This window comes from Falco peregrinus, chromosome 17 (genome assembly GCF_023634155.1).
Source record: "Falco peregrinus isolate bFalPer1 chromosome 17, bFalPer1.pri, whole genome shotgun sequence".
In the NCBI taxonomy this organism is placed as follows: Eukaryota; Metazoa; Chordata; class Aves; order Falconiformes; family Falconidae; genus Falco; species Falco peregrinus.
Window position 1 is genome coordinate 2,462,451 of NC_073737.1, and position 25,153 is coordinate 2,487,603.

The following is a 25,153-nucleotide window of genomic DNA, read 5'->3' on the forward strand; positions in this document are numbered from 1 at the left end:
TGACATTGCTTTTTATGGTAACCTTCACACACGGCTCCCCGTTATATTGAAATGCCGCGGTGGCTTACACGTCCTGGCCGCGTTGGGCTCCAAGCAGGGACTCACCATCTCCTGGGCTATGGCTGGCTGCTAAAATATCTCCTTCCTCTCCATAAGGGCCAAAAATATGCCGTGAGAGGGCTAGGGAAATAGGGATGGGCAGTAAGGACTGCACGGAGGAGGGGAAGGGGTACCCGGGTGGAGAGGTCTCCTCGGTGTAACAACACAAGCGTTCTTTGGCAACAGAGCACGCTTAACGGCAGCAGCTTGAGGTTGCAGCTTCTGCAGAAATTTCTCCCAATTATTAACGAGTTGGCAATGGAAAGGATGGATCCCACCAGGCCAGAGGCTCTCGGCTTTATCTTTGTCCTATATCCCCGACAGGGGGAGGTTTGGCAATGGCACACAACCTCGTACCTCTGTGCATCGCATCCAAGAAGCGAGCTGCAGCTCACTCGGGCTGATGGGGGCGAACACGCTGCTCCTCCACAACCTGCCTCCGAGCCTGGGAAACATGCAAGGAGGTGGCCTGGGGCTGGGAAATCCTCCTTCCCCTGGTCTGCAGGGAGGCTGTGCACCAACCGCTGAGCTGCGGCCATCCTTCCGGGGCTGCCAAGCCACCAGCGTGGCCTGGATGTGGCCAGCACTGCCCGCGCATCCATCAGCTCTTGGAAAAGGCTTATCAAGAAGATGCCTCAAAAAAGCCGAGCCTTGTGTCGGTACCCAACACCAGCTTTGAAACGGTGCTTTTCTGATGGTCCGGCTTTCGAGTCCTTTCTCTTACACACTCCCTCTCGCTCGGCACTTCCACGGTGCTCGTACATTAAAAGAGCCACGAGACACCAGAGAATTAGCACGCAGCCATTTACATCTTACAAACTCGCTACCGCAGGGGAAAAGCGAACCCTTTAGCTCAGAAATATAGCAAAAGCGAATGCAGAAGACGATCAGCGAGACAGTTTCCATTTACTTTGAAGTTAAAGCTGGTTTTAAAGAGGAAAAAAGGCTGGATTTTTATTCCCCCCCCCCCCTTTTTTTTTGTTCCCAGTACCAACTCAGTGCAATTTCGCAGCCCATAATGGAAGGACACTGTACTCCAGCAGCGCTTTAAAAAAATATCTACAGCGCTGGATCTGAAGAGGCTGTTACTGTGTAGGCACAGCAACTACTGTCTCACAAGGACTTTTAATGCATAGATTATACGCTGCATTTCAGAGGGGGAAGGGGGGTGGCTCAGCTCCACAAGCTGCCATTAACACAACGCATCACTCCCGCTCCTGGATCCAAAGCCGGGCTGGCCTGGGGAACTGGAAAGGAACATCAGCATTAAGTGATGGGTTGCTGAGGGATGTGCCCAGGGGGCTCAAACCACCCTCCTGAAATGCTTGAGGGGGTTTTAAGGGCTGTGAGCAGCAAAGTTGAAACCTGCTTGAGTGCTGGAGTTTCTCCTGAGCAGCCACAGCTGAGTAGCGAGGTGGCGTGGGGATTTCTAAGTCTAAACCCCGCGTGGCAGCTGAGGTTGCTTCGGTGCCGTGGTCCTTCACCGCTGGCACCACCAGGAAAGACTTGGCCAGCTGTGGCTCCTCCAGACGCCACCAGCGTGCCCGACCCAGCTCTCCCAGTGCCAACCAAGCTCTCCCCATGCAGACTGAGCTCTCCTCGTGAGTCACCTGGTTTAATTTTCATGCAGGATTAGCTCAGCTCAAGCAGGGAAGGATGCTCCTTCCTTCTTGGACTGATCTGGATTGAGGCGAAGCTGCCTCTGGCACCTGAAGGAATTACTCCGCCTGAATTCCCTGTTAACCCAGCAGCTCGGAAACTCCCCGGGAGTTCAGAAGCGGGTTTCTCGCCCATGCTGCAGTCCTGCCCGGCTTTTTCTCCCCTGTATACACGGAAACACGATCTCAAGTCAAGTGCCAGGGGTGGTAAACACTCATGAAGGGTGATAGAGAGATACGGGCTCCCGCCACTGCCAAGTTATTCTGATGACTTAATAAATTGCTGCATTTCACATGTCACCCCAGTGTCTTTGCAAATATCTCATGCATGTTATTTACAAATGCTCCTCATGGAAAGCCTGGCAGAAAGGCCGTCTACAGAGGCTCCAGAAGCTGCTGCCATCCACAAACACATCCCTCAGCTTCCCAAGCCCTGCCAGAACAACCCCACAAGGATCTCAAGTCTTTTCCAAAGCCTTTGGCTAAGCATCACAAACCCTCCTGGCAGCCGCGGCACCAGCAGACAAGGGACAAGGACCATCATCAGTGCCACGGGTGGCGAGCAACATCCAAAGAACATCAGGCACTCTGGATGTCTGAACAACGAAACCCAGAACGACAGCACTTTAGAAAGACCAGGGAAGCCCCACAAGCAAACCTGGGTCATTTTACCCATGGTGGAACGGGGACAACGATCTCTCCTGCTACAAAGTGCTGCAAGAAGTGCGGGTGAAAAGCCCTGTAGCTGGTGCGGGTATTTGTTGATAAGGCCAGCACCATCCTTCCTCATACGCTCCACCCAGACCCTGATTTTCTAGGGGATGAGAGGGTCTGACAGCCGTAACCGCTCACAAATCCCCAGGACCGCCCTCTGTTACTCGAGACTTACTTTTTTTTTTTTTTTTTAATACAAAGCAAAGAAAACTGAAGCCGACTTAAAAGAAAACGTGGTGGGTACGGTGCTAAAAACACAGAGTGGGAGCGAAGGTAAAACAGCAGCACAGGGCATTAGAGCCCCCGCCACAAAAGCAGCTTGCAGAATAAGCTGCTGTTGTTCCCTGTCACTTTTTAGGCAAGGCTGCTGAGCGGGGATTACAGTACAGGCGGCTTAAGAGGAGCAGGTGAGGGGAGATACACAGGGATAACTAAAAGAAAATACAAATTACTATCTCCCCGCTGCTGGGCGGGGGAGAGGGGGAAATGTACTGGTGAACTCCTCTTAGGATGACAGTTTAGCCTTGGAAAAAACCCATAAATCGCTGGATTCTCTGAATTATAAATCATGTTGCCACCTCGTCTCCGCTCCAGCCTCCCTTCAGCTTCCCGTAATTAAAGGACAGAGCTGGAGAGACACTGCCACGGAGGATAAAAGTGCCACCAGGATTCCCGCCGCCGCCGGATTCATTCGCTAGTCAGCCCAGCTGACAAGTCTGGTGCCTTGAAGATTGAAAACTTCTCTCCCTCTCCAGTGGGAGGCTGCCGGCAAACCCGGTGAGCAGCTTGTGGCAGGGATGCACAAAGAGTGGGACCATCCCATCACTTCCCTGCCTGCAGCAAGGTCCCCGAGCATCCCACCTCTTCCTCTCCCTCTCCACCCCCGATGTATCCCCAAGTGCTCACCCTGCGGCTTCCTCCAGTCCCCATTTTTAGCGTCAGCAACGCGAAAGAGGTGCTAGGGCTTCAGCTCAGGGAAAAATAATAGTAAAACCTTTATTTCTCCCTGTTTGCCAGTGTCTTGACCGCTCTCATTGGCAGCCCCGTGAGCTGGACTAGGCTGGCATGCACATGCGCTCTTCCCTACGGTATTTTAAGGACAAGCGGTTGGATAACGAAAGCAAAAGGAAGAGGACAGGATCTACAGCTGGCACCGGACAGGGGAAAAAGGAAGAACAGAGCTGGGGAGCATCAGACGCAAAAGAAAGTGACGGTGGATGAGATGAGGAGGAAGTTTGGAGAGGCCCAAGGATGGCTCAGCACGAGGCCAAAGCATCTGGGCTATGTTGGGGGATGCCTGCCATTCCTCAGCCCGTGCCCACACGTCCGTCGTGGGCCCGTCCACCCACCAGGAAGGGGGAAATTAAAACCAGCCCTTCCGACCAGAGCGAAAAGGAACAGAAATGAAGATGACGGTACAAAAAAGCAGCGAGCTGGGGATTAGGCTGAGAGCCCCGCGCGGCGGGAGGGGGCCAGGCAGCCATGTGGCTAGCTTTGTGCACGAAATCCTCATTAGGGGCTCGTTAAGGACATGAAAGCGGCTTTTCCTGCTTCCGGTCCCGGGTACCCCTGGGGCTGCTGGTGGCCGGTTATCTGCTTCGGCTGCCGGCGAGGAAATGCAGCTCCAGGGTTCATGTTAATGGCAGGGGTGTGGGAAGAAGACGACGACGACCCCCCCTCCCATGCTCGGTGGATGCCAAGCACCGGTTGCTATCGCTGGCAGATATTTGCAGACATCCAGCTCTAATTCAATTTCTACATCAATCTGCTGCGAACGGTTCTTGGGATTGTACCTCTGGGACCTCCCGTTGCGCTGACACCCAGCCCGGGCTGATGGCACCCAGCCTGGGTTGATGGCACCCAGGTGGCAATGCCCACTGTGTCCCCCCTGCCACAGCCTCTCCCCATCCCGCAGCAGCTCCTCGGCTTCGGCTACAGGAGCAGGACCGTGCTCCAAGCCAAGGGGATGGTACCGTACTGGGGTGACCACGACAGCCCGATGCCCAGGGAGGTTCAGACAGCTGGAGTTTGTTAAACTGAGACCCTGCGGCACTGAAAATCGGTTCCAAACGTAAAAAGCATTAAAGCCCGTGAATCTCCAAACCACCTGGCTAATTTAAGCTGCTTCCTTCCTTAAATACTGACACGCAATACGTTAATACTAAGATGACAGTACAGAGTCTATCACCGATCCCCAATCCAGCCAATACACCTCGCTGCTCACCCAAGCCGGAGTGAAGAACTGGAAGAGTGAAGTAAAAACCAGCTGTTTTACTTCCCCCTTGCCCCAAATTCACTGATGTGGTGTGAATTTATGCAGGCATCTCCCAAAGAGGAGAGCAGATCCCTCCCGACCTTTCCCAGCCACCCCAGTTCCCTGCCCAACCCAAACGCTGAAATATGCAATATTCTCACCAGAGCTTTGCTCCTTCCCTGAAATTAAATGAGTGATTCCCAGCCAAGGGCTTCTTGGGGCTCAAAAAGCAAAACTCTGAATAACCCTACATCCCCAGAAGCAGAAGGATTTAAACAATACGAGCCTCCACCCCCCTCTAAATCTACTACTGCTTTCTTCTCCATGGTTCAACAAATTCTACAGTATTTGTCGGAAACCTACTATCCCTGGACAACTGAATGGAGATTTTACTGCACATGTGCCTCTGATTACGATATATTACCACTAATGATAATTGCCTGGATTATACTTATCTGTTTCTTTGGCTAATAAACCATAAAAGACCACCAGTGAAGATGTAATAAAGTGCAGCTGTTGTAGCAAAAGCCTTTTTCTAGGTCAAAGCAAGTTTGGGAGAGGCTAGGGAGGACTGTCTCTGCGAGGGGAAGCAATACCTAACTGGAAATAAGAAGAGCTCCTCAAGGCAGCTTTCATTAATCTGAAACTTTCATCCTAGAAATGTTGCTGGGGTTTATCTGCCAGCAGGACAAGGGGAGGTGCAAGCTCTGCATTTCTCTCCTGCATCTCATCAGCTTCAAAATGGACCCTTGGGCTCCTTAGAAATGTTCCTGGCTGCACGACTCGGCCATGCACGTACCTACGTTCGCGGAGAGTCGGAGAGAACGAAAGGAACATTTTTTCGCTCAGCATGGAGATGCAGCCTCTCCGAGCATGAAACATAAGCTGTTTAAGAGCACGCAGCAACTGTTTGCAGGTGCCAAAGGGCAGGAAGGGGGAAAAAAAAAAAATACCATATTCAAGTCCAATGGAAATTTAGGAAGTTGGAGAGAATTGCCAAGACTGGAAAGCAGCCAGGATGCTGAAGTAAACACCCTTACATTTAGCTAAGGACCAGACAGATAACCGGCGAGTTCAGCGTTACACCTTGTGAGCTGAAACCTCTTGGCGAAAGTGCTCCCGGGCACCGCACCTGCACCAGGGAGGAACAAACCAACGGCCCCTGTGTCCTGTAAGACTCCACTATTCCCCCAATATTTCCCTACGGCAGGAATAATACAACGGGATCTCGCCCAGCTGCCTCCAACCTGAAGCAAGAGGAAAGGGGACTTTCCCCTTCTGCACCATTCGTGCTACGGCAGCATCTAGAGCACCCTGAGCCAAACGCTGCACGAATGCAGAATAAAGCATCAGCAAAGTGGAAATGGTTTTATGATCTCAAATTAACAGCCCCATACACTGCCCGGGGTTTAAAACACGAAGCAGGGTTTGCCGGGAAAGGTATTATCCTTCATCAACTAGCACAAGTTGGGGAGGAAAAAAACCACCACGAAGATTTCAGAGACACAAGCCCTTCTTCCAATTTTAACAGAATGCTGGAAGAAAAAGTTAATGTATCTTTCATGAGGACAATCTAGATAATAAGCAACACAATTCCACAGAACAAGCCTGGGATTTTTTTCTTTCTTTCTTTCTTTCTTTTTCTTTCTCTCTCTTTTTTTTTTTTTCCCCTAAATAATCAAGAATTTCTGGTTGTAGATAGATGACCAAGGTGAAACTTGAGTCACCAAACATCCCCCGAATAGAAACACACTGTAACCTCATGTGCTAAGCGGTATATGAGATTTTACTTTCAGATTTGGGCAGAAAACAACAACTTAAAAAAACCCAAACCACCCTGTGTCAAACCTAAACTAAAATTGTTATTCAGCAATTTGCAACACTTACTGTCATATTAAAGTAATTTTATTTTATTTTCGCTCGCTTGCTCTGTTCTTGTAAGAAAACAGCAAATCTCAGGATTTCAGAAGACATTTGGTATCGCAACTGAAGCACTCCTTAAATGTTTCGGGGGTACAGCCTGCGACACTGGTTACGGCTGCTAATGCTGGTGGGAAGGGTGCAGACGGAGGGTACTTGCACCAGGTGAGACCCAGGGGACAAAATTGCCGCGGTGCCGAGGCATGACTGGTACTGATGCACCGTACGGCACCAGTTAGCAAGGAACGGGGAGGGGGGGGGGGGGGGGGGGGAACCAGAAATCTGCTACCAGAACAGCACTGTCAACAGCTCCAGCTCTCGCTCTCTGATAAGGATTTCATTCCAAGCTGTGCAATCTGTGGACGGGCACAGTTCAGAGCCAGGTCCGGCTCCAAACCTCCCCTCCTGGTGACAGGGTGGCTCTCGGTGTGACTCGGCAGCGGGCTCCCCTCCACGTGCACCCCAGGCTGGCCCTTCAGCCCACGCGTGGTCTGAAGCTTTTCCTGCAGAGGTTTGCAAGCCTTCCCCCAGAACCTGAGACATCCCATCCTGGGTCAGTTATCAGTTACGGGTCTTTTTCTGCCCGTACTTTGCACCTGCTCACTGCCCAGCTAAGACAGCTCTGCAACGTCTCTTTCTTTCCTGCACGGATGTATGATTTATAAACATGAAAGAACTTTCACTGAAAGCAAGCTTTTGTTCAAACAAGCGAACGCTCACCGCCCTGGGCTGGATGGCACTGTCCGTGCCTGCTGCAGAGCTCCCCAGCTCCCCAGCCGATTTTTCTCCAGCTGTAGCAATGTGTTGGTAGTAACCAACACATGAATGGAGGGAAGTTGAAGGTTTTAATGCATTCCACATTACTCATCTCTGGTGTTCTTGAAAGTCCAGAGGAAGGCATCTGGCAGGGTGAGACACAAAAGGGCTTCACCCTTGTCACAGAATGGGAGTATGGACTCAGCCAGACCATCCCACCCTTCCATGCCCCAGCTGTAAAGCAAGGAGGATGTGATTTTGTCACAGGGATGTGAACTATCACCTCTTTAGAAGGGTTGGTTTCTAACCCCACAACCACTCTTTCCATGATACACAGCCCTGCAGTACACAGTTATGACAAACACTCGATATGGCTCATAAGACAATGTTGGTACTTACTTTTTCAAAGGCTCTATAACTGTCTTTTGGATCTGATTCACCTGTCGAAAGCAAAAGGAATGATTATATGTCAGGCTTGTTGAAAAAGCCCGTTTGCACAATGATACATTTGTACGGTGCCTACCATAGGATGGCAGGAGCTTCAACCACAACACCCTTTAACCAAAAAATAGAAAATTCATCCCATGTGCTCGAGGTGAGCTGAAATCCCCAGTACAACCAGAGTCAGAAGAAGAGTAAGGTTATAGAGAAACTCACGTGGGAAGCATCTTGGAGACGATGACAAAAAGAGAAGGACACCCTGGTCTCCCCTTCTTCAGCCAAACCCACACTCACCTTCTCCTGGTTGAAAGAGTCCATCCTCTTCATCGCTGTGTCGAAGGCCATGACCATCTCCAGAAAGCCGGGCTCCTGCTCACACAGGGGGTTAGACAGCAGGTCGGAAGAGATTTTGACGGCCGACTTGGACATGGCTGTGGGAAACAGGAGCATGCAAAGGAAAGCAGAGAGGGTCACATCTCAGCGGCTGCCTGGTGGGACAGCCACACAACCCCGGGTGGGCACCTGCATCTACAAAGGGCAAAAATCAGGGACTTCAGCCACCAAGGCAGGGGGTTTAGCACAACTTTCCAGGAAGATATTCACTGGTAGTTGAGTGAAAAGAAAGGAAGAGCCATCAATTCATTCACAGAGAACTGTTTTTATCTGTTAAGTCTGAACCACTCTGATGTATGGCTTGTGATGTTGCCAGAAATAATACCAGACTAACAAAAGCACTGTTCTCTTAAAAAAAATGTAGATGGGATTTTTATACGTCTTTTCTTGACAGACTATTAAGTGTCACTCTCAGTCCCACTACAGCTCTTCCACAATGAGGAAAAAAAATCACAGTCCATTAAGTCTTTCAAATGGCTTCACAAAAATATATATTTGAAGTGGATTTAGTGCTGGTGGAAAAGGACCAGACTGACAGGACTAGAAGACGAGGTTTCTCTTTCAATCTCAAAATAGGCACTACACAAGAAGCAGAGACACAAGCTGGCTAAGCACTTTTTCTGCCCGTGGAGATGAACCCCAGAAGCCAGGGGAAAATGTAAAGGCTGAAGTCTCTTCAGACCCTGAGACTGCCACAAGAAGTCCAGAAACACCACGTCACACTCTCACGGGCTTCAGTTCCTCCCTCGCTGAGCACTTCTGCTTGTTTTCCATCAGACATCTCTCTTCCTATCCAAACACTTTGTCTTCAAAGGGAAAATTAAATCCCTATGACAGGACTGCTAAAAAAGAGCAAGAAAATAGCTAAGGTACAGAATGGAAAAAAAGATTTATAAAAAGGCAAGCATCAATATAAATGGGAATAAAGGAGAAAAAAAAAGTCACGGGTACTTAAAAAAAAAAAAAAATGTTCTTTTTCGTCAGCACTGTTGCTGGAAGTTATTCCAGTTTAAGATCAGAAAGCCAGATGCTTGAGCCGTGCTACAGATGAGCTTTGGAAAGACTCCTACTGTACTCATTCAGATAGTAAAAGTTAAAGTCATCTGAATAATGGGGCTTAAGATCATAAATCAAGGGGTTAAACATTCTGATTTAAAGGTTACACACAATTATACAGAGAGCTCAGAAGCTAAATAGCTGGGAAGCTCAATGCAGAACTACAGAATAACAAAGCTACCGTATCCATCTATTATCCAAACATTAAGGGTTTAGGCATTTAAACCTTTAAACAGATGGGATATAATCCATATGTGTGACCACATCTGAGGAAGGATTTGTGCCAAAACGGGACGGAGTTAAGAATGGCAGAACTCCTTCAGCTGGAAGAAAAATTAGTTTCCCTTCATCGGGAGAGAACTGTAAGCGTACTGTAGCGAGGGGAGCTGCTGTGAGCACCGGGGTCACACCGGGAGGCCAGAACCCGGCGGGGGCGGGGGGGTCAGGCACATTGGGCCAGATTTTGGGCCAGACAGTTCCCCTGCACCACTGACCTCACCTGTACGGCTCCGAAAAAGCAGCCGTGGGGGGGCTGTGTGTCCCCACTGCTGTGCGGGGAGCCGGGACCCCTGGAGGGCATCTCCGGGTGCCACCTCTTCAATCCAAACTCAACAGGCACATTGCTGACATGGGATGGGAGAGGAGAGCATCGCCTGCCCCTCGGGGTGGGCTTCGGGAGGGTCTGTTAAGGTGCTTTGCTCATGAAGCACGTGAGACGCGACTGCAATTAAAGGAGGCACTTTTAGAGAGGCACTGCTTGTTTGAATCGCGATACACAAGTAGTGGAGAACAGTTTGGCTCTCTAGAGCCACGGTGATCCAGTGGGTTACCTGCGCCTCATTTCAAAAGAAAAGCTTTTCTCTCCGATTAAAGAACATCCTCCTGCTTCTCAAGATCCTATTTTGTTTGGAAAGAGGGTGGGGAAGGAGGTTAACGACCTTCAGCCACAGTACAGAGAGTGCTGCTAATAACCCATACCCCGTTCCCAGCCACGCTGCTGCAGCTGGCAGAGCAGCGGCCGAGCCTCACAGGAACATTTTCATGCAGACGGAGGAATCGGTCTCGTTCTGAGTCTTTTTTGGCAGAAGGTGGAGACTCAAGCCACCAGGTCCAGTTTGCTAGGGAGTGTTTGCAGGCAGCGAATAAGCAGCCCCCTCAGCACAGAGGTACACTGGAAGAAATAAAGACGCTCAGGAGGACACAACAAGGCTGCTGCGCTGCCATCCTCATCGGATACGGGGGCCGGGTGTTGGCTGAGCGAGGACGGCCATCTCCTCGTGGCAAAGGGCACTGCCAGGTGAGGAAAGCAGTCCTCAGCACTCGATCAGATCTACCTCCTTTGCCTTCACCCATCCCTCACCACGCCACATTCAAAATCTTCCCTTACACTCATGATTTCATGCCTTTAAATGAGAAATCAGATCTTACTGGATCTGGCCAAGGCTCATTTGTGACTCTGCCATGTAGCAGAACGGAAAAAGAAAGTCCTCCCACAGCTCCTCTGGGACTTGAAATGCTCCATATAAACAACGCCCACTGCAAGGGAGGGGAGGGGAATCCTTAACAAGGAAAAACTTACCAAGGATCCCTGACAATGACCAGAGTCCCCAGAAAGGGCATTTTTCACCCTGGAAAGGAGTCCTGGCAGCGCTGGTTACTGGTGCCTTTCCCACCACTCGCCCTGTGCAAGCACACGTACGTGCCAGCACCGTGCTGGGAAGGGTGGGAGCGCGCGGGCAGGAGCTGGGATCCATGTTTACGTCTGGCAATATCCGAGCGCGCACACACACATACACCCAGGTGAAGGTCTGTATCATGGGAAGCCCAGCGTTTGCCAGCCCCTCGCTGGCAAAGCAGCCAGTGGGGCTCCATCCCACTCCCCTGCCCCTCTGCGAACCCAGCTCCCACGAGATGAGTGTTGGACCAGTCCAGCCCACACCTGTTTGCGCTGGTGCATCTGCCTTGGCTCCGGAGCTGTGGGGGCCCGGTACAAATAGGGACTACTCCAAACCACATGCTGAGAAAAGCCATCTGTGTTTAAAACAGCTCTTTGCTGCATGTTTCTGCAGGCTGCCCTGCTCGGTTTAATAACCAGCATCCACCGAATCCACTTCTCCCAGCTGCCCTCCACCAGACTGCTCCATCTCCTCTCTCCCATCTTGGTTTAAAAGCCTGCCGTGCAGGCAGCAGCGGGCAGCTGCGGCGGTACACGCAGAGATGACTTGTTTATTGCTTCCTACATCGCCCACTGCCACGAGGTCAAGCCAAAGCAAGCAGCCACCGAGGGAACAAGCAGGGTTATTCCTGAATGAGAGCTGCTAGGTCAGCAGTTCGGACGCAAAACACACGCAGCGATGCCTACGTGGTGCTCTGCAGACCCCCCAAAGCCTCGTCCCACCTTCCTTTGGCTTCAGCCAGCGTAAGATGCCTTTGACTGAAGTAGGTGACTATGCTCGACACAATAGGCTCAGCTGGAGACTGCTCCTGCCTGTCTAACGTGAGAACTGGCATAATTGCTCCTATTTTTCAGCTGCAGAAACCGAGGCAAAGAAAAGCAAGTGACTTGTCCAAGGCCACACAGCAAGCCGCCACTCAAGAGACAGGGACCAAGCCCGTAACATACTTTCTGTTCCCTTGGTTGAGATACTGCTCGGCAGCCCTCATGCAGATGGCCTTGTAACTAAGCAAACTGAGTGGGACTGAGATCTAGATTTGTTTTCCAGACTTGTCACAGATTACTCATGTGATCTTGAGAAAGTCACTTCATCTCTTTGTGGCCAAGTTCACAGTCTATGTATCCTACAGTCACATACCCAAGTCTGCATCTGTGCTTTTCTTCATATCCTTCTGAAGTTTTTTGGTCTGATCTTCCAATCTGAAAGATGGGAGAACAAGGCAAAGTCTGAATCTTGGAAAGAAACAAACTGAAGTGTATCATACGTGCAACAAATCATTTACGGGCTGAATATGCTGGCTTCTGTTGTGAGTTAAAAATATCCAGGCAAGGCTCTATGAAGTTCAGTGCTGCTCAACCTTTTCTGGTTGTTTTCAGATGGTTTTCAACTTTTTCAAGTTGGTGATCTCTTATTCAAAGTCACATATTTCCTTAAGTCCTCACACTTGCCACAAATGGTAAAGCCAAATGCTTCCAGATGATAAGTGTGAGCTTATGTGACACAGTCAGTATGGTAAAACCAATATTTGTCCTCAGAGGTGTTGAGCTGTTCGGTGACCCCACAGTTTTCTAGCAATTTTACACTTTTTACTTCAGAGTTGCCGTAATCTGCAAACCTCAACCCCACTGCAAATACTTCTTAGGCCACCTTTGAACACCCAGCCACCAGGGAAACTCTGAAGAATTAGAAATTACAGGGCAGTGAGTGATTTGCTGGGAAGAGCATAACTGGCTAAAATTTCCTGGGAAGATGCAATGAGAGGGCACAACAGAGAAGTATGCTACTGTTCCTGTTTTACCGGTGTGGTTGATACTTACTGCTGAAGCTTTCCATATTCCCTTTCAAAGTCCCTCTCCACCTGCGGAAAGACGAGATGGAAATCAGCTCAAAGGTACCGCAGCAGAGCCTGGAGTGGCAACGACCTGGGCAGGGAAACCTGTCCTCGGGAAATGCCTACGTGAACCCTGGGAAGCATAATGGGAGTTACACTTCAAAAGTAAATGAAATCTTGGTTGGTTTTGGGGTTTTTTTTCCTCCAGACTCTCTTAGAGCAAAAGACAGTGCCACCAACTGCGTCAGCTCATTCCAAGGATGTGCTCCAGCACATGAATTGGAAGCTGACGGAGTAAATGGGAATGCCTTAAAAGCAGAGAGATCGCAACTTAGCACGCACCGACACAGGCGCCCACAGTCAGCTCGGTGCTGGCAGGGGACGAGCCCGCTTTCCCTTCCCGAGGCATGATCGTCCCAGGAGCTGAGAGGAGCCGCTTCTCCTCCAGCAGCACGCCGCAGAGGTGCCCTGCGGTGGCTCTGCCCGTGGCTGGCTGCCAGACCCCCACCCAGCCGCTCTCTCCTTCCCCATCCCTCAGCAGGATGGTTCTCCTCCCCGCAGCCCCCTCAAGCCATTGCTGAGCCCTCCGGTCTCCGTATTATTTGCCCCCTCCATAGGCTCCTTCTCCCTGCAACAGTTCCCTCCGATGAAATCCTTCAGCTGGAGCAGCGGTCCGAGTGGACTGCGACACCTCGCCAAGGGAGGAGAAACCTGTGCTGGCAAAGAGCGCAGAGCTCAAGAACAACCTTCTCTTGGTGCTACATCAATGACTGCTTCCTCCTACTTGCTATCTGGCAGCAAATCTCCAGCGATACAAGATATTTTAAGGAACTTTCTTTCCATGCTGACTGTTTTAACACACGCTTAAACATTCATTCCACACCTCGTCGACCAAATAAGCAAATGGATTTCAATTGACCAGCCAAGAGTAAATACATGCGCTTTTGTTGTCATGGGATCAAAACTGGGTTCATTTCTGTTGTCAAGCTACTCCGCTATTAAGGAAATGCTAAGTGTTGCAAGCAGCCAGGACTAGAAGGATCCAAAGGTTTGTTCCAAATCTTCATGCTGTCCTCGGGATTTCAAACCCAGGCTTGATGTAACAGTGTTATGTGAAACCAGAACACTTAATAAAGACACTTGCTTTTCAATCAAAACTGCTATTAAAAGACCAGTATTTTAAGACGGAGCCCAGTAATCCCAGTTTTCTTGAAACCTCTTTTTTTAAATATCTTTCTGGTCTCTGCTTTCAGATAGACTTGAACTACACAGTGACACGACCAGCCCGATCTGAAGGCAGCCGGTGCCCAGCGCAGCAAGTGTGCCCCATCCCCAACGGACAGCTGTCCACACCATCAGCTCCCACCATCCGGGGGATGCATGCTGGCTCTCCCTGCTGATGAAAAACCTCCACCCAGCTCCAGCTCCCTTTTGTGCTGCTAAAAATGGTCGCTGAAGAACAGGCATGGAGCAGTGTGGGGGCAGCTCACACGACTTCTGCCTGGTTCACAGTTCTGCAGAAATCCGCAGCAGCTGGTGCCTGGAGGTCAGGTAACCAGCACGTAGTAAAAATCACCCTCAGTTTCTATGGCTGTTCCGGCTGCTAAAATAACCAGGGAGTATTGCGCTCTATTTATATGCCTTATGTGTGAATTGTTTTGGTTGCAAACCAGAGAGGGTCAGGCACGACTCAAAAATATGTCCTTTGAAGGCTGGTGGTATCCTTCCCCTGGCACGGAGCTCCAGCCCTGTCCGCAGGAGACTGTTGGGAAGTCTCTCCCTGTTTTGGAGGCTCTTCCTCGTGTCTGCTCAGCAATCAGTTCCTCCAAGAACCAAAGGTTTTGGCCACGAAATGAAACCACCTGCAAAAATTAACAGTATCGGCCCCTTGCGTTTTGCTGTTAGATTCCCCCGTTACTGTGCAATGAGTGGGGGTGAGCAAAAGGCGTCGCTGCCTGACGGATACGAAGGCAGGCAAAACTTCCTCCCCTGCAACCCTCCAGGTGATGTGACCCCCCCAAAAAATTTTCCAGGGCTTCCAAGCTTCCCTGAAAACACCCAACCCAGTTTGCCTGTGCGCTTTCTACAAACGATCGAGGTGAATCTACAAGGCGGCACTTCAGCTGCCCGGCCTGACTCACATCTCCAGTGCCATCTATGCAGAGACAGCTGCCCAAGGATTGCTCTTATTTTTCACGCCCACAGTAGCAACTGGCTACCAGTCATCACAGTCTGCAGGCTGATGTAGCCCTCCCAGTCATCGCTGCTCTCCTTTGCATCGCAGGAGCCCAGCGGTACCACGCAGGCAGCAAGGAGCAGGGCTCCCCACGCACGAGGCAGGCGAGACCTGCTCTCACGTGCTCCCACCGTGCAGATTCGCAGGCAGCAAGCGATCGGCGGATCCGAGGCATGCAAGGAGGACAAGCTGACAGCAAGCCAAGTACATTTTGCAGAGTACACAGTAATTCCCGCTCCCGGTAGCTATCATCAATGGCCACACATACCCGACACTTACGGCAAAAGGCTATGGATTGGATTATCACGTTAAGAGTAACGAGAACAAGAAGTACAGGCAAGAAAATTACAATATCCTAAAGGGAAGTTTCTGTAATATTAAAATAATCCCACTTCTCTGCAGCCTCTTTCTGAAAACCCCAAATCAAAACGAGTTTCTGTACTGAACGCTTTTTCTTCTAGGCATACGGGCTAGTTAATGCAAGATCGCTCATCTCTGGGTTTTTATTTAAATCTACATAAAGAACGATGAGTTCTTAAAAGCATTGAAATAAAACGACGTTCTTCTTTTTCACCCAGTTATTTTTGTTTGCAAACACCGGGCCTTCCACCTGCGATAACATCCCTCCTGCTTTAAGGGCAATATCATAATCGACACCATGGTTACGAGGCAACAAAGCAAGACCAAAGCCAATACTACAAAGAGATGGAAATAAGGAACTGTGATGAACCTTCTTATTCCCCTGAGGTTAATTTCTTTTCCTGGAGGAGGAGGACTAGCTGATTTCTACATGTTCCAGTGGTCTCAGCTTCTTCGTGGGTCTTGGGAAAAAGAGGAAAGCTTATGCTTCCTCCTCCCTCCTCTCAAAAAAAAAAAAAAAAAAAAAAAAAAAAAAAGAAACCCATACAATTAGGCCAGAAATTGTGCTATAACCTGGAACTTCTGCTGAGCTTTTGCCATCCCATCAAGCAAGAGGAGAATTGGAGGCAAGCAATGTGGGTGAATATTCGCTCTGCGTCTGACAGCAGAGCTCCTGCGCCACGGAGTGCAGGTGTATCTGGGCCTTCACCACCCAGCAAGCTCTCCAAATCCCCACCTCGCGAGAAAGCTTCCGAGAAAGGCTGCTTGGGTGGCATGCTGAAAATGAAAAAGGATGCACCTCCGAGCCGCAGAGACCAGTTACATCCTGCTAAAGATGGAAGGAAGAGCACGCAAATGAGTAAAAAATTATTTAGCTGGTGTCACTTGAGTTCACCCCACCACTTCTGTGACATTTACTCCATTATTCTGGGATTTCCAGCTCACTGGTGGAGCCTAATGGAAAGGTGCTGACGGCCGGCAGCTGCAGTGGAATCCTCCTGCTCATGGAGCTCCTCCATCCGACATCCCTGGGGAAGGCAGAGCTGCTGGGATGAGTCAAGGAAGGGAGGCTTGGCAGGCGTGCGGGCCCACAGCTCAGGTCTGCGCTCCCTGCCAAGCTGACTCACCCAAGGTTAGCCAGCAAGGAGGAGGAAGGCGAGAGCCATCTGAGTCAGCCCAGGCCAGCGTGCAGCTGGGGGAGGGAGGGAAGGGGTAAAACCTGGGTGATGAGAAGGGGTTGTGCACTGGGTTGCCCCATCCCAAGGGCCGGCTGACTCCCCCAGCTGTTGACTTGGCTCCATGCTCCATGGGGATGCACGGCTGGCTCTTCTTCCCCGCTACCTGCCGGCTCAGATAACCCAAGCCCCGGTGAAGAGCAGGGTACAACCTCGGGGTGACGCAGATGAACTTCAGCAAGCTGGAGCTGCAAGAGAGCTTGGAAGACAACTATAGCTCTGGTTCCAGCATAACCTCTGCTCGCACCGAAGTTGTCCTGGGGGGGAGAAGAACATCTCCGCCAGAAGAGGCTTCATCACTGCATCAGATTTGAGCAATAAACATTCTGCAGAGAGATATAATTCTAACAGGTTTAACTCCTATCACTGGGCATTAGTTTAATTGGGCTGTATTACTGTGTCCTCTGTGGCTCCGCTGACAGCAGGTCCTCTCTGAGCATTAGATCCTCCCACCCGGCTCCTGGCCTCTCGGCAGGCCCGGTGACAGCTGCTCTTTTCAGGGGAGAGATTATGCTGTCTGGAATTGGATTTGCCCAGGTTAAGGTGGAAACAAAGCAGAGGCATGTCTGGGGGGTGGGAGATCACTTCAGTTCACCAGCCAATATTTTCTACGGGGGTTTCCTTCTACCTGAAGAGCTAAACTGCGGCTGACACTGCCCTGCTTCAAAGGCTCAGCAGCGAGTGGGCATAGGGAGTCATGACTAATTCCCACTGCAGCCTGGACAAATTGCTCTTCAGTACTGCTGCCGCCCCAGATTTGACACCAGCCCCAGCATCGTTTCATCAAGAAAAGAAAAAAGGCTCGCTGGCGAGCTACAGGATTCTCCCCTCTCCTGCGCTCCAGTTACATGCCTCACGGAGAGCCAAAGTTAGATCCGAACAAATGCGCTTTTTTTTTCTCTCCCCCCCCCCTCCTCTTTTGTGGTCCAATCTCTGTGAGTGGGAGATCCTCTACCCACAACCACTTCCCTTCTGATCGGCTTGGGATGCAGCCCTGGAGATGCCACACCTTCCCACTTCCTGCAGCGGGCTCCAGAGCCCAACATCTGGAATATCACAGACCTTGGCTGCTACGGCTGTTCCCAAAAGCCCGCACAGATGGAGCGCCTCAGCCTGCAACTGGGAGGTAAAGTTAGGGGCCTCGAGCTCGCTAAAGCTACAAAGCAGTCCCATCACTTCCACACCACGACGCTGAACGCCTCGCTCCCAGGGGAGATCCGTGGTTTCCTGTCGTTTGTTCTTCTTTGAAGAGCTGCACTTTACACTTACTGTGAGGTTGCAAAGCTTTGGGCTTCCTGTTTTCTGCTTTCCACGTATCTGCTGCCTGCCTGGAGAGTATCGCCATCGTTAACACAAGGCAAGTGGAAGCCATTTAAAAAGCAGCATCCAACTCTGAGCTACCGAGTCGTTGACACAAAAACTTGTTGTTCTTCTTGGGGGAGCTGAGGAAGATAGGGAAGGAAGGAAGGAAGGAAAGGGAAAAGGCCTGGAAACACTCATGCTGCTGAATGAACCTCTGCCTGCCGGATATTCTGAGCTGTTCTATTTAATACACACACACACACACACACACATATATATATATATATATATATATATATATATAAGCAATGCCTGCCAACTGCCTCAGAACAGCACATACCAGCAGCTCAGGGGAAGGCAAGCTCTCAGAGGTGCAACCGTTCATCTGCATGGAGCCCGAGCTCCTGCTGCAGCTCAGGGACGGCTGATTTCAGCAGCAATGGAGCACGGCACAGGGGAACAAGGTCTCTCCGACAAACCCCTTGCAACAGCAAACTCAGCAGAAGCAGAGGGAAACCAGCAAGCGCTGGCAAGAGAAAAAAAATATAGTCAGCTCAGATGTGAGAATGGGTGGGATGGAGACGACCAAGAAAGCCGGCCAAGACACCCAAAGCTGCAGAGCAGTTGGTTCTTGTGACAGCCTGGAAGGACATCGGTGTTGGAAACACCAGGAAAGTGGACGGGAGGCAAAATCCCATGAAGAGAGGCAACGTGGGGGCTCCTGAAATGAACTGGAAGAGGTGTGAAGACCTGAGGCTGGGGGGCTGCCTCCCCCGGGGGACCGCAGATGGCAGCAGGTCATCAGCCCCTGGAAAAAGGGCAGCTGAAGAGATGCAAAAACCATTGAGGAATTTTATCAGCCCTTGCCTTCATCGCCTGCCTGGCTTAAATTTTATACTGACAGTTTGGAGCTGTTACAGAAAATTGCTGCTCTATGACAGCAGACAACTACCAAACCCTTTAAAATAAAATATGACAATCAAGCCATCAAGGGAGTGGCAGAATTAGCCCTCTGCCTCCAGGGGAAAATGTCATGTCCCAAGGAGAAACTGCCCCGTAAACACAAATGCCCACGCATCCTGAGGAATTAGCCGTGATGAGTGTCCCAGAGAGGAAGGATCAGAGATGTTAGTCTGTTCAAGGGATTAGGTCACCAATGCCGTTATAAAGACAAGGTCTCCACCGCGCTCGCTGTCGGGGCTCTTATTTTAGAGCAGGTATGCAGGTTAGTTTTCAGGGACAGCTACTGTGAGGTCCCACAGCTTTTTTTGCACAGGACAAATGCAAAGACAATCTGCTTAAGAAAGGAAAATACCACAGCCAGCTGCAAGCAACAGCACTTGGGATAGGAGTCTCAAATACATGAGAATACAAAATGCTTTTTTAATTTGCTTTTAAAGCAAATGCTGTGCAGCACAAATTAATTCACGCCCGAGCACTAAGCATCTCAGCTTATAAGCCTTTCTTTGGAAACAGTTATATTCAGCGATCTGAACCACTCCTCCTCCTCCATCTGCTCAGAAAGGATGAACAAACAAGCCATTGCTGAAAGAAGGAAGGAAGGAAGGAAGCCCGTTCAGCCATCTCCGAGGAAAACTGTGCCAGACCAAAAGAGCTCTTCCCCTCACCCCACTCCCCCCCCCCCCCAAAAAAAAAGAAGAAAAAAAAAAAAAAAAGAAACAGATCCCAAACCAAAATACTCTCCCTGGTTGGGGCTCCCCCTCACTCCTTGCACGAGGAACCAAGCGCTGGTCACACGCGGCAACAGGTTCTGCTCGCTCACATCTCCCTCCCACGCGCGCGCACACGCACACGCTCGCAAAATGGGACGAGTCAAAGTGCCGGCTTGACTCATCAGCCACATGATCAAAGGCTGGATCTAAAAAGGGGGAACTGGTTTACTCACTGTCTTGGGTACAATCTGTTTCTTGGGCTGCCCGATCTTGAACGGTATCCTGGAAAAGAGAGAAGAGGGAAGGTGTAAGCAAGCGATGCTGGCCTCAAGCAGCCCGGCCCCGCGCGTCTCGTCCTCGATGATGGGGTTTGGGGTGAGCAGGGCTTCTTCCTGGGGCCACAGCACCCCTTTCCGTGCAGCATGCTCCCCCTCCGAGAGCCAGTGTCTCCTGCGAGGTCAGCACCTCCATCGCCGGCTGCAGCACATCCCTTTCCCCACCCTCCCGCCATCCCGGGAAGGCAAATAAATGCAAGGGATGCTCCAGGCATTCCTGGGCAAAACGAACTGCTGAAGAGCATTGCTATGTTTAAAACCAATTCTGAAGGGGAGGGAAGAAAAAAAAAATAAAAAAAACCAAACCCTGTAAATATTTAGAAAGAGGATATTAAAAAAAGTAACAACCCAAGTGTCTGGAGCTGTGAGCTGCTTCAAAGGATTTCTCTGATACAACAGCTGTAGGAGCAGCTCACCTGCCAGCAGAACAGCCTTCATTCTTAAAATCTTTAATATGGTTGCTAGTCAAATCTGGGTTACCTGAATGATTTTTCCCCACGCGAGCTAGCTCAAAGGTGAAGAGTACTCAAAATAAATTACACAACACATGTAAAGATGGCTGGGTCAGATGGTTACAGCCACGCAGCCCTCCTGAAAATAATTGAATTTCTTTCACCTATCAGTATAATGAAAATCCAGGAATTCAATTGCTGTTTTCAATGTATTTGATTAAGTTAAAGAGGTGCTGCTTGGTTAAAGCGTCTCATCCAAAATCTCTCAACGTTTTCTGCATCATGCTGTTTTAACTAAAAAGCAAAAATTGGTCTCATCGTGAAACGCAAGTATCTTTTCACAGAGATGCCTCAACTAGAGCATGCCTGAGGCTTGGCAGCATCAGCATCCCATCCCAAATCCACCCCAGGCGCTTCTTGGGAAGGTGCCAGAGTCCCCTCCTGGACCAGTCCAAATTCTCATGCTGCTACCAAAAGTCTAAGCTAATAAGACGTGTTTTAGGACTCTGGCTTGGCCACCGGTCACGCTGCCCCCCAGGCTGGCTTTTCTCACCGCCGGGCAGCACACACATGCCTGGTTCTCCGTTAGCTTCTCACCAGCTTTACTTAGAAGTTCCTCCCCACCAGTGCTGCTACAACACTGCTCGACCAGACAACTGGAACCCCAGAAAATATTTTTATTAGCATAACATGCTGTAAAACCCAGCTATGAGCAATGCCACACGACAGGGGAAAGCGCTCACGACGAAGTGACACGTCATCCATGCGGACAAACCAAAACCAAGATTATCCGACAACCTGATCCCTCCCGTCATCGCTTCTGCCCATCTTTGCCGCTGTTTTCAAACCAACAGTGTAATTAGCCACCGGTAATAAACAGGGGTTACAACCCCTGTGTACCTCCCGAGTGGCTCAGGGAGCACAAGCCAACCTGAGTCACCAGGTTTAAATTTAAGTTTTTCTGGAGAACTTCCTGTTTATGGTTCTCCAGTGGGACCAGTATAATTTTAGGTTGTTAACCCTTTCCAGCTCCTGCAGCAGGCCCGGCAGCCGTGAATCACACTTCTTTTATAAACAAACACTCGTCTGGTGTATAATTACCCTGTCAATAACTGGGTGTGTGGTGCCTTACAGGAAGAAAGCAAAAAAATAAGGATTTTTTTTTCTTTGTGTTTTCCTACATGGGTCAAATATAAACTAAAATGAGGCGCCTCCCTTACTCTCGCAGGCACAAGCTGTCCCATCTGCAGCCAGGTGCCATCACTCGATGTTTTTGGAAGTGATGGCATCAGCCTATCTCGGTGGAAGGAGGAAAAAAAGATGTGGTCTTTACCCAGGGGAGCCAGTTATCCCAAGAAAAACCAGTTTGCCCGACGAGCCCTGGTGGCTGCTGGGCAATCTCCAGGAGCACGGCAGCAAGTGCAGGGTTCAAGCTGGAGCTGGGCTGGTTCCTAGCGGGAAAGCACAATTAAAAGGGTGATTAAAGCATTACCTGCATACAACCTTCCCTTCTCCCTTGCCTGGCCAATACGGGTTATTTAGAGAAGCAATCCCAATCCCTGTCTGCTGGCAAGCTGGGTTACAGCGAGGCAATTCTGGTAGTGGGGAACCAGTAGTAGTGAATCGGCATCGGTTGGGTACCACTGAGCTGGCAGCGCTGGCAACAGCTGAGGGAAAGGCAGCAGGGAGGACAGGGGCTCCCTGCACCCCAGAGGGGAAGGGAAAAAAAACAAACCAAACCCCAGCTACTTTCTTCCAGAACAAAAGAAAGTCACTGGAGCGCTTCACAACACTGCAAATACACTTTGAAGCAGTAAATATCTCTATTAGCATCGTGATGCCAGTTGGCTAATTATGTCTGTCTCGGTAAAACCTCTTAAAAATAACCCCACACAAGTAATGTCTATTCACCAATTACTTTTTTTTTTTTTTCTTCTTTTTTCTGTTTTACAATTTGAGATAATCTTCCTCCTGGTTGCTGAATCTTTGCCTTTTAATATGGGATGCATAAGAAGGAACAAAAGCTGTAGGAAAGAAAAAAAAGATCCATATCTTAGCTTTTAAAACAAACAGATCCACCCCATGTCTCAAAACACAACAGCAAGCTGCTGCTGGCACTGAGACTTTTTGCCTCTCCGTGAGTCGCCATCCCAGCCTGCAAAACAGGGAGACAACACAGCGCGTTACAACCATATGCTTAAAAATTAAGAGCCACTGGGTGTTTTATTCTGTTTAGGAAATGTACGACAGGCGTCACGCAAAGAAACGGGAAAGAGATGGGTCAGTTTTACTGCCACGGATTACCAGCCTGGCATGGTTATCACCGTTACGTCAAGAGCTGAGCACGGGTCTATGTAGACCAAAGGAAAACCAGAATCGGTACATTTTTCTGATATCTCATTTCTGCTGAGCGAGAGAAAGCTGGGGTTGTGTTTGGGGTGTGAAATCCCTTGAAATCCTGTTCCTGAAGAGCGCGAGCGAGCTGAGTCACAGCCAGAGCCTTCCCACCCCGGTCCCCCCCTGCGCCACAGGGCTGGGGAGCATCCTGGCCCCTGGCCCAGGCCAGCAACCCCCCCAGGGAGGTCACCAGGACTTTGGGAAAGCAGTGGGGTTCAGCTGGGAGGGAGGAGGGCGAAGCACTGCAGGGAGGGGGTGGGAAGAGCTTAAAGTAGGAAAAAAAGTGTGGGTGGAGAGAATCCTGCAAGCTTCTACTCGGGGATGCTCAGGAACCCCAGGGAGGGGAAGGTGGGAGAAGCTGTGGCTAATTTTCTCTGAAGTTTCCCCAGCAATGTCATATATTTACTTGGCTTTTCCATGTGCAAACCCAGGGCCACACACCAAAGCAGCTAATTCTCCTCTGGATGCACAGGAGAGTTGCAAACAAACCTCGCAGGCAGGGGGGGAATACAGCTCAATGAGGTCTGCAGGGAGCTGGAGTTTAAAACATGTAGCTCCCCCTCCCACTCTCCGCCAGTCCCCTGAAACGAAGGCACGCAGGAATTGCCAGCGTGAATCAGACTAAATCATTGCTAATTTAGGGAGGCGATGGTCCTTTTGCTGCATTGGACCGAGCAGGACATCAAACCTTGGCACCAGCCCTGGCCCGGAGCAGGCGGCGGGGAGGCTGGGGAGCCCAGCTGGCGATCAGATAAATAAGGGGTGGTGGATGTGACCCTTTCCCCCGTGGCACCTTTCATCCGAACATCGCTTTGCAACCCCTAATCAGGCCCCAGAAGACCCCTTGCAGATAAGCAAGGGATAAACACGCAGCATTTTCACCCACAGCTGATAAGCCCCCCCAAAACCAGGGGCTGGGGAGAGAAGGAAGGGTGGACAGAGGGTGGACAAGCAGCAGGTGAGGGAAGGGGCAGGGAGAACCAACGCCGGGGCGATGTGCTCGCTCGCATCGTGTTTTGGAGGTTAATTACCCAGACACTTAGGAAAAACGACGCCAAGTCTCTGGCAACCGCGCACCACCAAAATCAGTATTTCTGCCACGGCTTTTGCCAGGGACCCGCAGGTCTTGCTGTGGTATGAACCAGTGGTAACAACCAGTTTTTATCGGTACCACCACCGTCAGACTGTCAACTCAACTCATGTTTTGTGAAAAGTGCCCACTTCCCGTGGAAAGTTTCAGGGCTTTTTTTTCTTTTTTCTTCTCTCTCTCCCTCTCATCGAAACCCCAAGCGCCAGCAAGCCAGTGCAGCCTGGATTTCTGCCAGAGCTTTTCACTTTTTGAATTTCCACCAAAAATCCCAATTCTTTGACCGGAAAGAAACCTCTCTCTGCATGCAGCCAGGAGGACGATACCCAGCCTCCTGCGCGGCGAGGGTGACCCCAACCCACCAAGGCCAGTCGTCCCAAAGATTTTGGCATGCGGCATGCCGAGGGCTTCTGCTAAACCACCCATTTACACTTGATCCTCCGTGAAGCCAAAAACTGGCCCTGAGCTACCCCAGAAACTCCCCCTGTGACAGCCAGAGGCCCTTCCCCTCATCTGGGGTTTTCTGAGCTCCTGCTCTGGAAGAGGACTCCGGGTTGAGGTGTAATTGCAGCCAGGAGACCTGCCCGTTCATGGGGCTAACTGCTATCCAGGAGAGATCAAAGCGCTCCTGCAAACATCAAGAGGAAGGTCGGAAACATCCGAGGAAGGATGCGAATGTGGAGATAACAACTTTCACTTTCTCATTGCCATTATCAAGTGAGTTTGAGCAAGGATCTCCGTGCTGGCCACTTCTCCTCCCCATGCCTTCTGCACTAAGGTAAGCATCACTACAAGACATCGGTGTTAGGGAAGGAACTTTCTGTGATGTGGGAAAGTCAGAGAACCCTGCAAGTTCAAGGGCAGCTGCGACCATCATCAGTAGCTGCTGAAGCAGGAGTAATTATCTCATTAGTGTTCTTAAGTCCCAACAAGTGCTGAACGCAGCCTGCACAGGGCGCGAGGAGAGGAAAAGCGGCGAAGGCTGGCAGGGCACGTGGTGCTGTGCACATGCACGCCAAGAAAACCAACCCGGGGCACTCACACCACGGGTCTCACAACTTTGGGCTTCCTACAAAAAACACCAAAAACTGCAAATCCGTGGCCATGCGGGCTGCCCCAGAGCGAGCCCTCGGCGCAGTGGGGATCCCAGCCCTGCCCACGTGAGAAAGGCACGAAGGCAGACACGGGTTAGACATTAATCTCAAGCATCGCTCCGGATGCCTCAATGTACTACATCGTGTCCATGGAAACTGCATGCACCGTCCCACCCCACTCCCC

General features: G+C 50.5%; 1 protein-coding gene across 3 annotated transcripts in view; it reads right to left on the minus strand.

The window, feature by feature from the left end:
• BIN3 (bridging integrator 3) overlaps nucleotides 1-25,153 on the minus strand; it is a 43,712-nt gene that overhangs the window by 13,166 nt on the left and 5,393 nt on the right. The window contains exons 1-6 of one of the 3 annotated variants that reach the window (XM_013296678.3): nucleotides 21,725-21,818; nucleotides 19,838-19,886; nucleotides 12,785-12,825; nucleotides 12,105-12,166; nucleotides 8,137-8,273; nucleotides 7,801-7,841 (exon numbers count right to left, since the gene is read on the minus strand). In XM_013296678.3, the coding sequence (XP_013152132.2) occupies nucleotides 7,801-7,841; nucleotides 8,137-8,273; nucleotides 12,105-12,132 (206 nt within the window). In that variant the 5' untranslated portion in view covers nucleotides 12,133-12,166; nucleotides 12,785-12,825; nucleotides 19,838-19,886; nucleotides 21,725-21,818. Of the gene's footprint in view, nucleotides 1-7,800; nucleotides 7,842-8,136; nucleotides 8,274-12,104; nucleotides 12,167-12,784; nucleotides 12,826-19,837; nucleotides 19,887-21,724; nucleotides 21,843-25,153 lie in introns of those variants that run through there. The other 2 variants (XM_055820205.1, XM_055820204.1) reach the window with 2 other exon arrangements.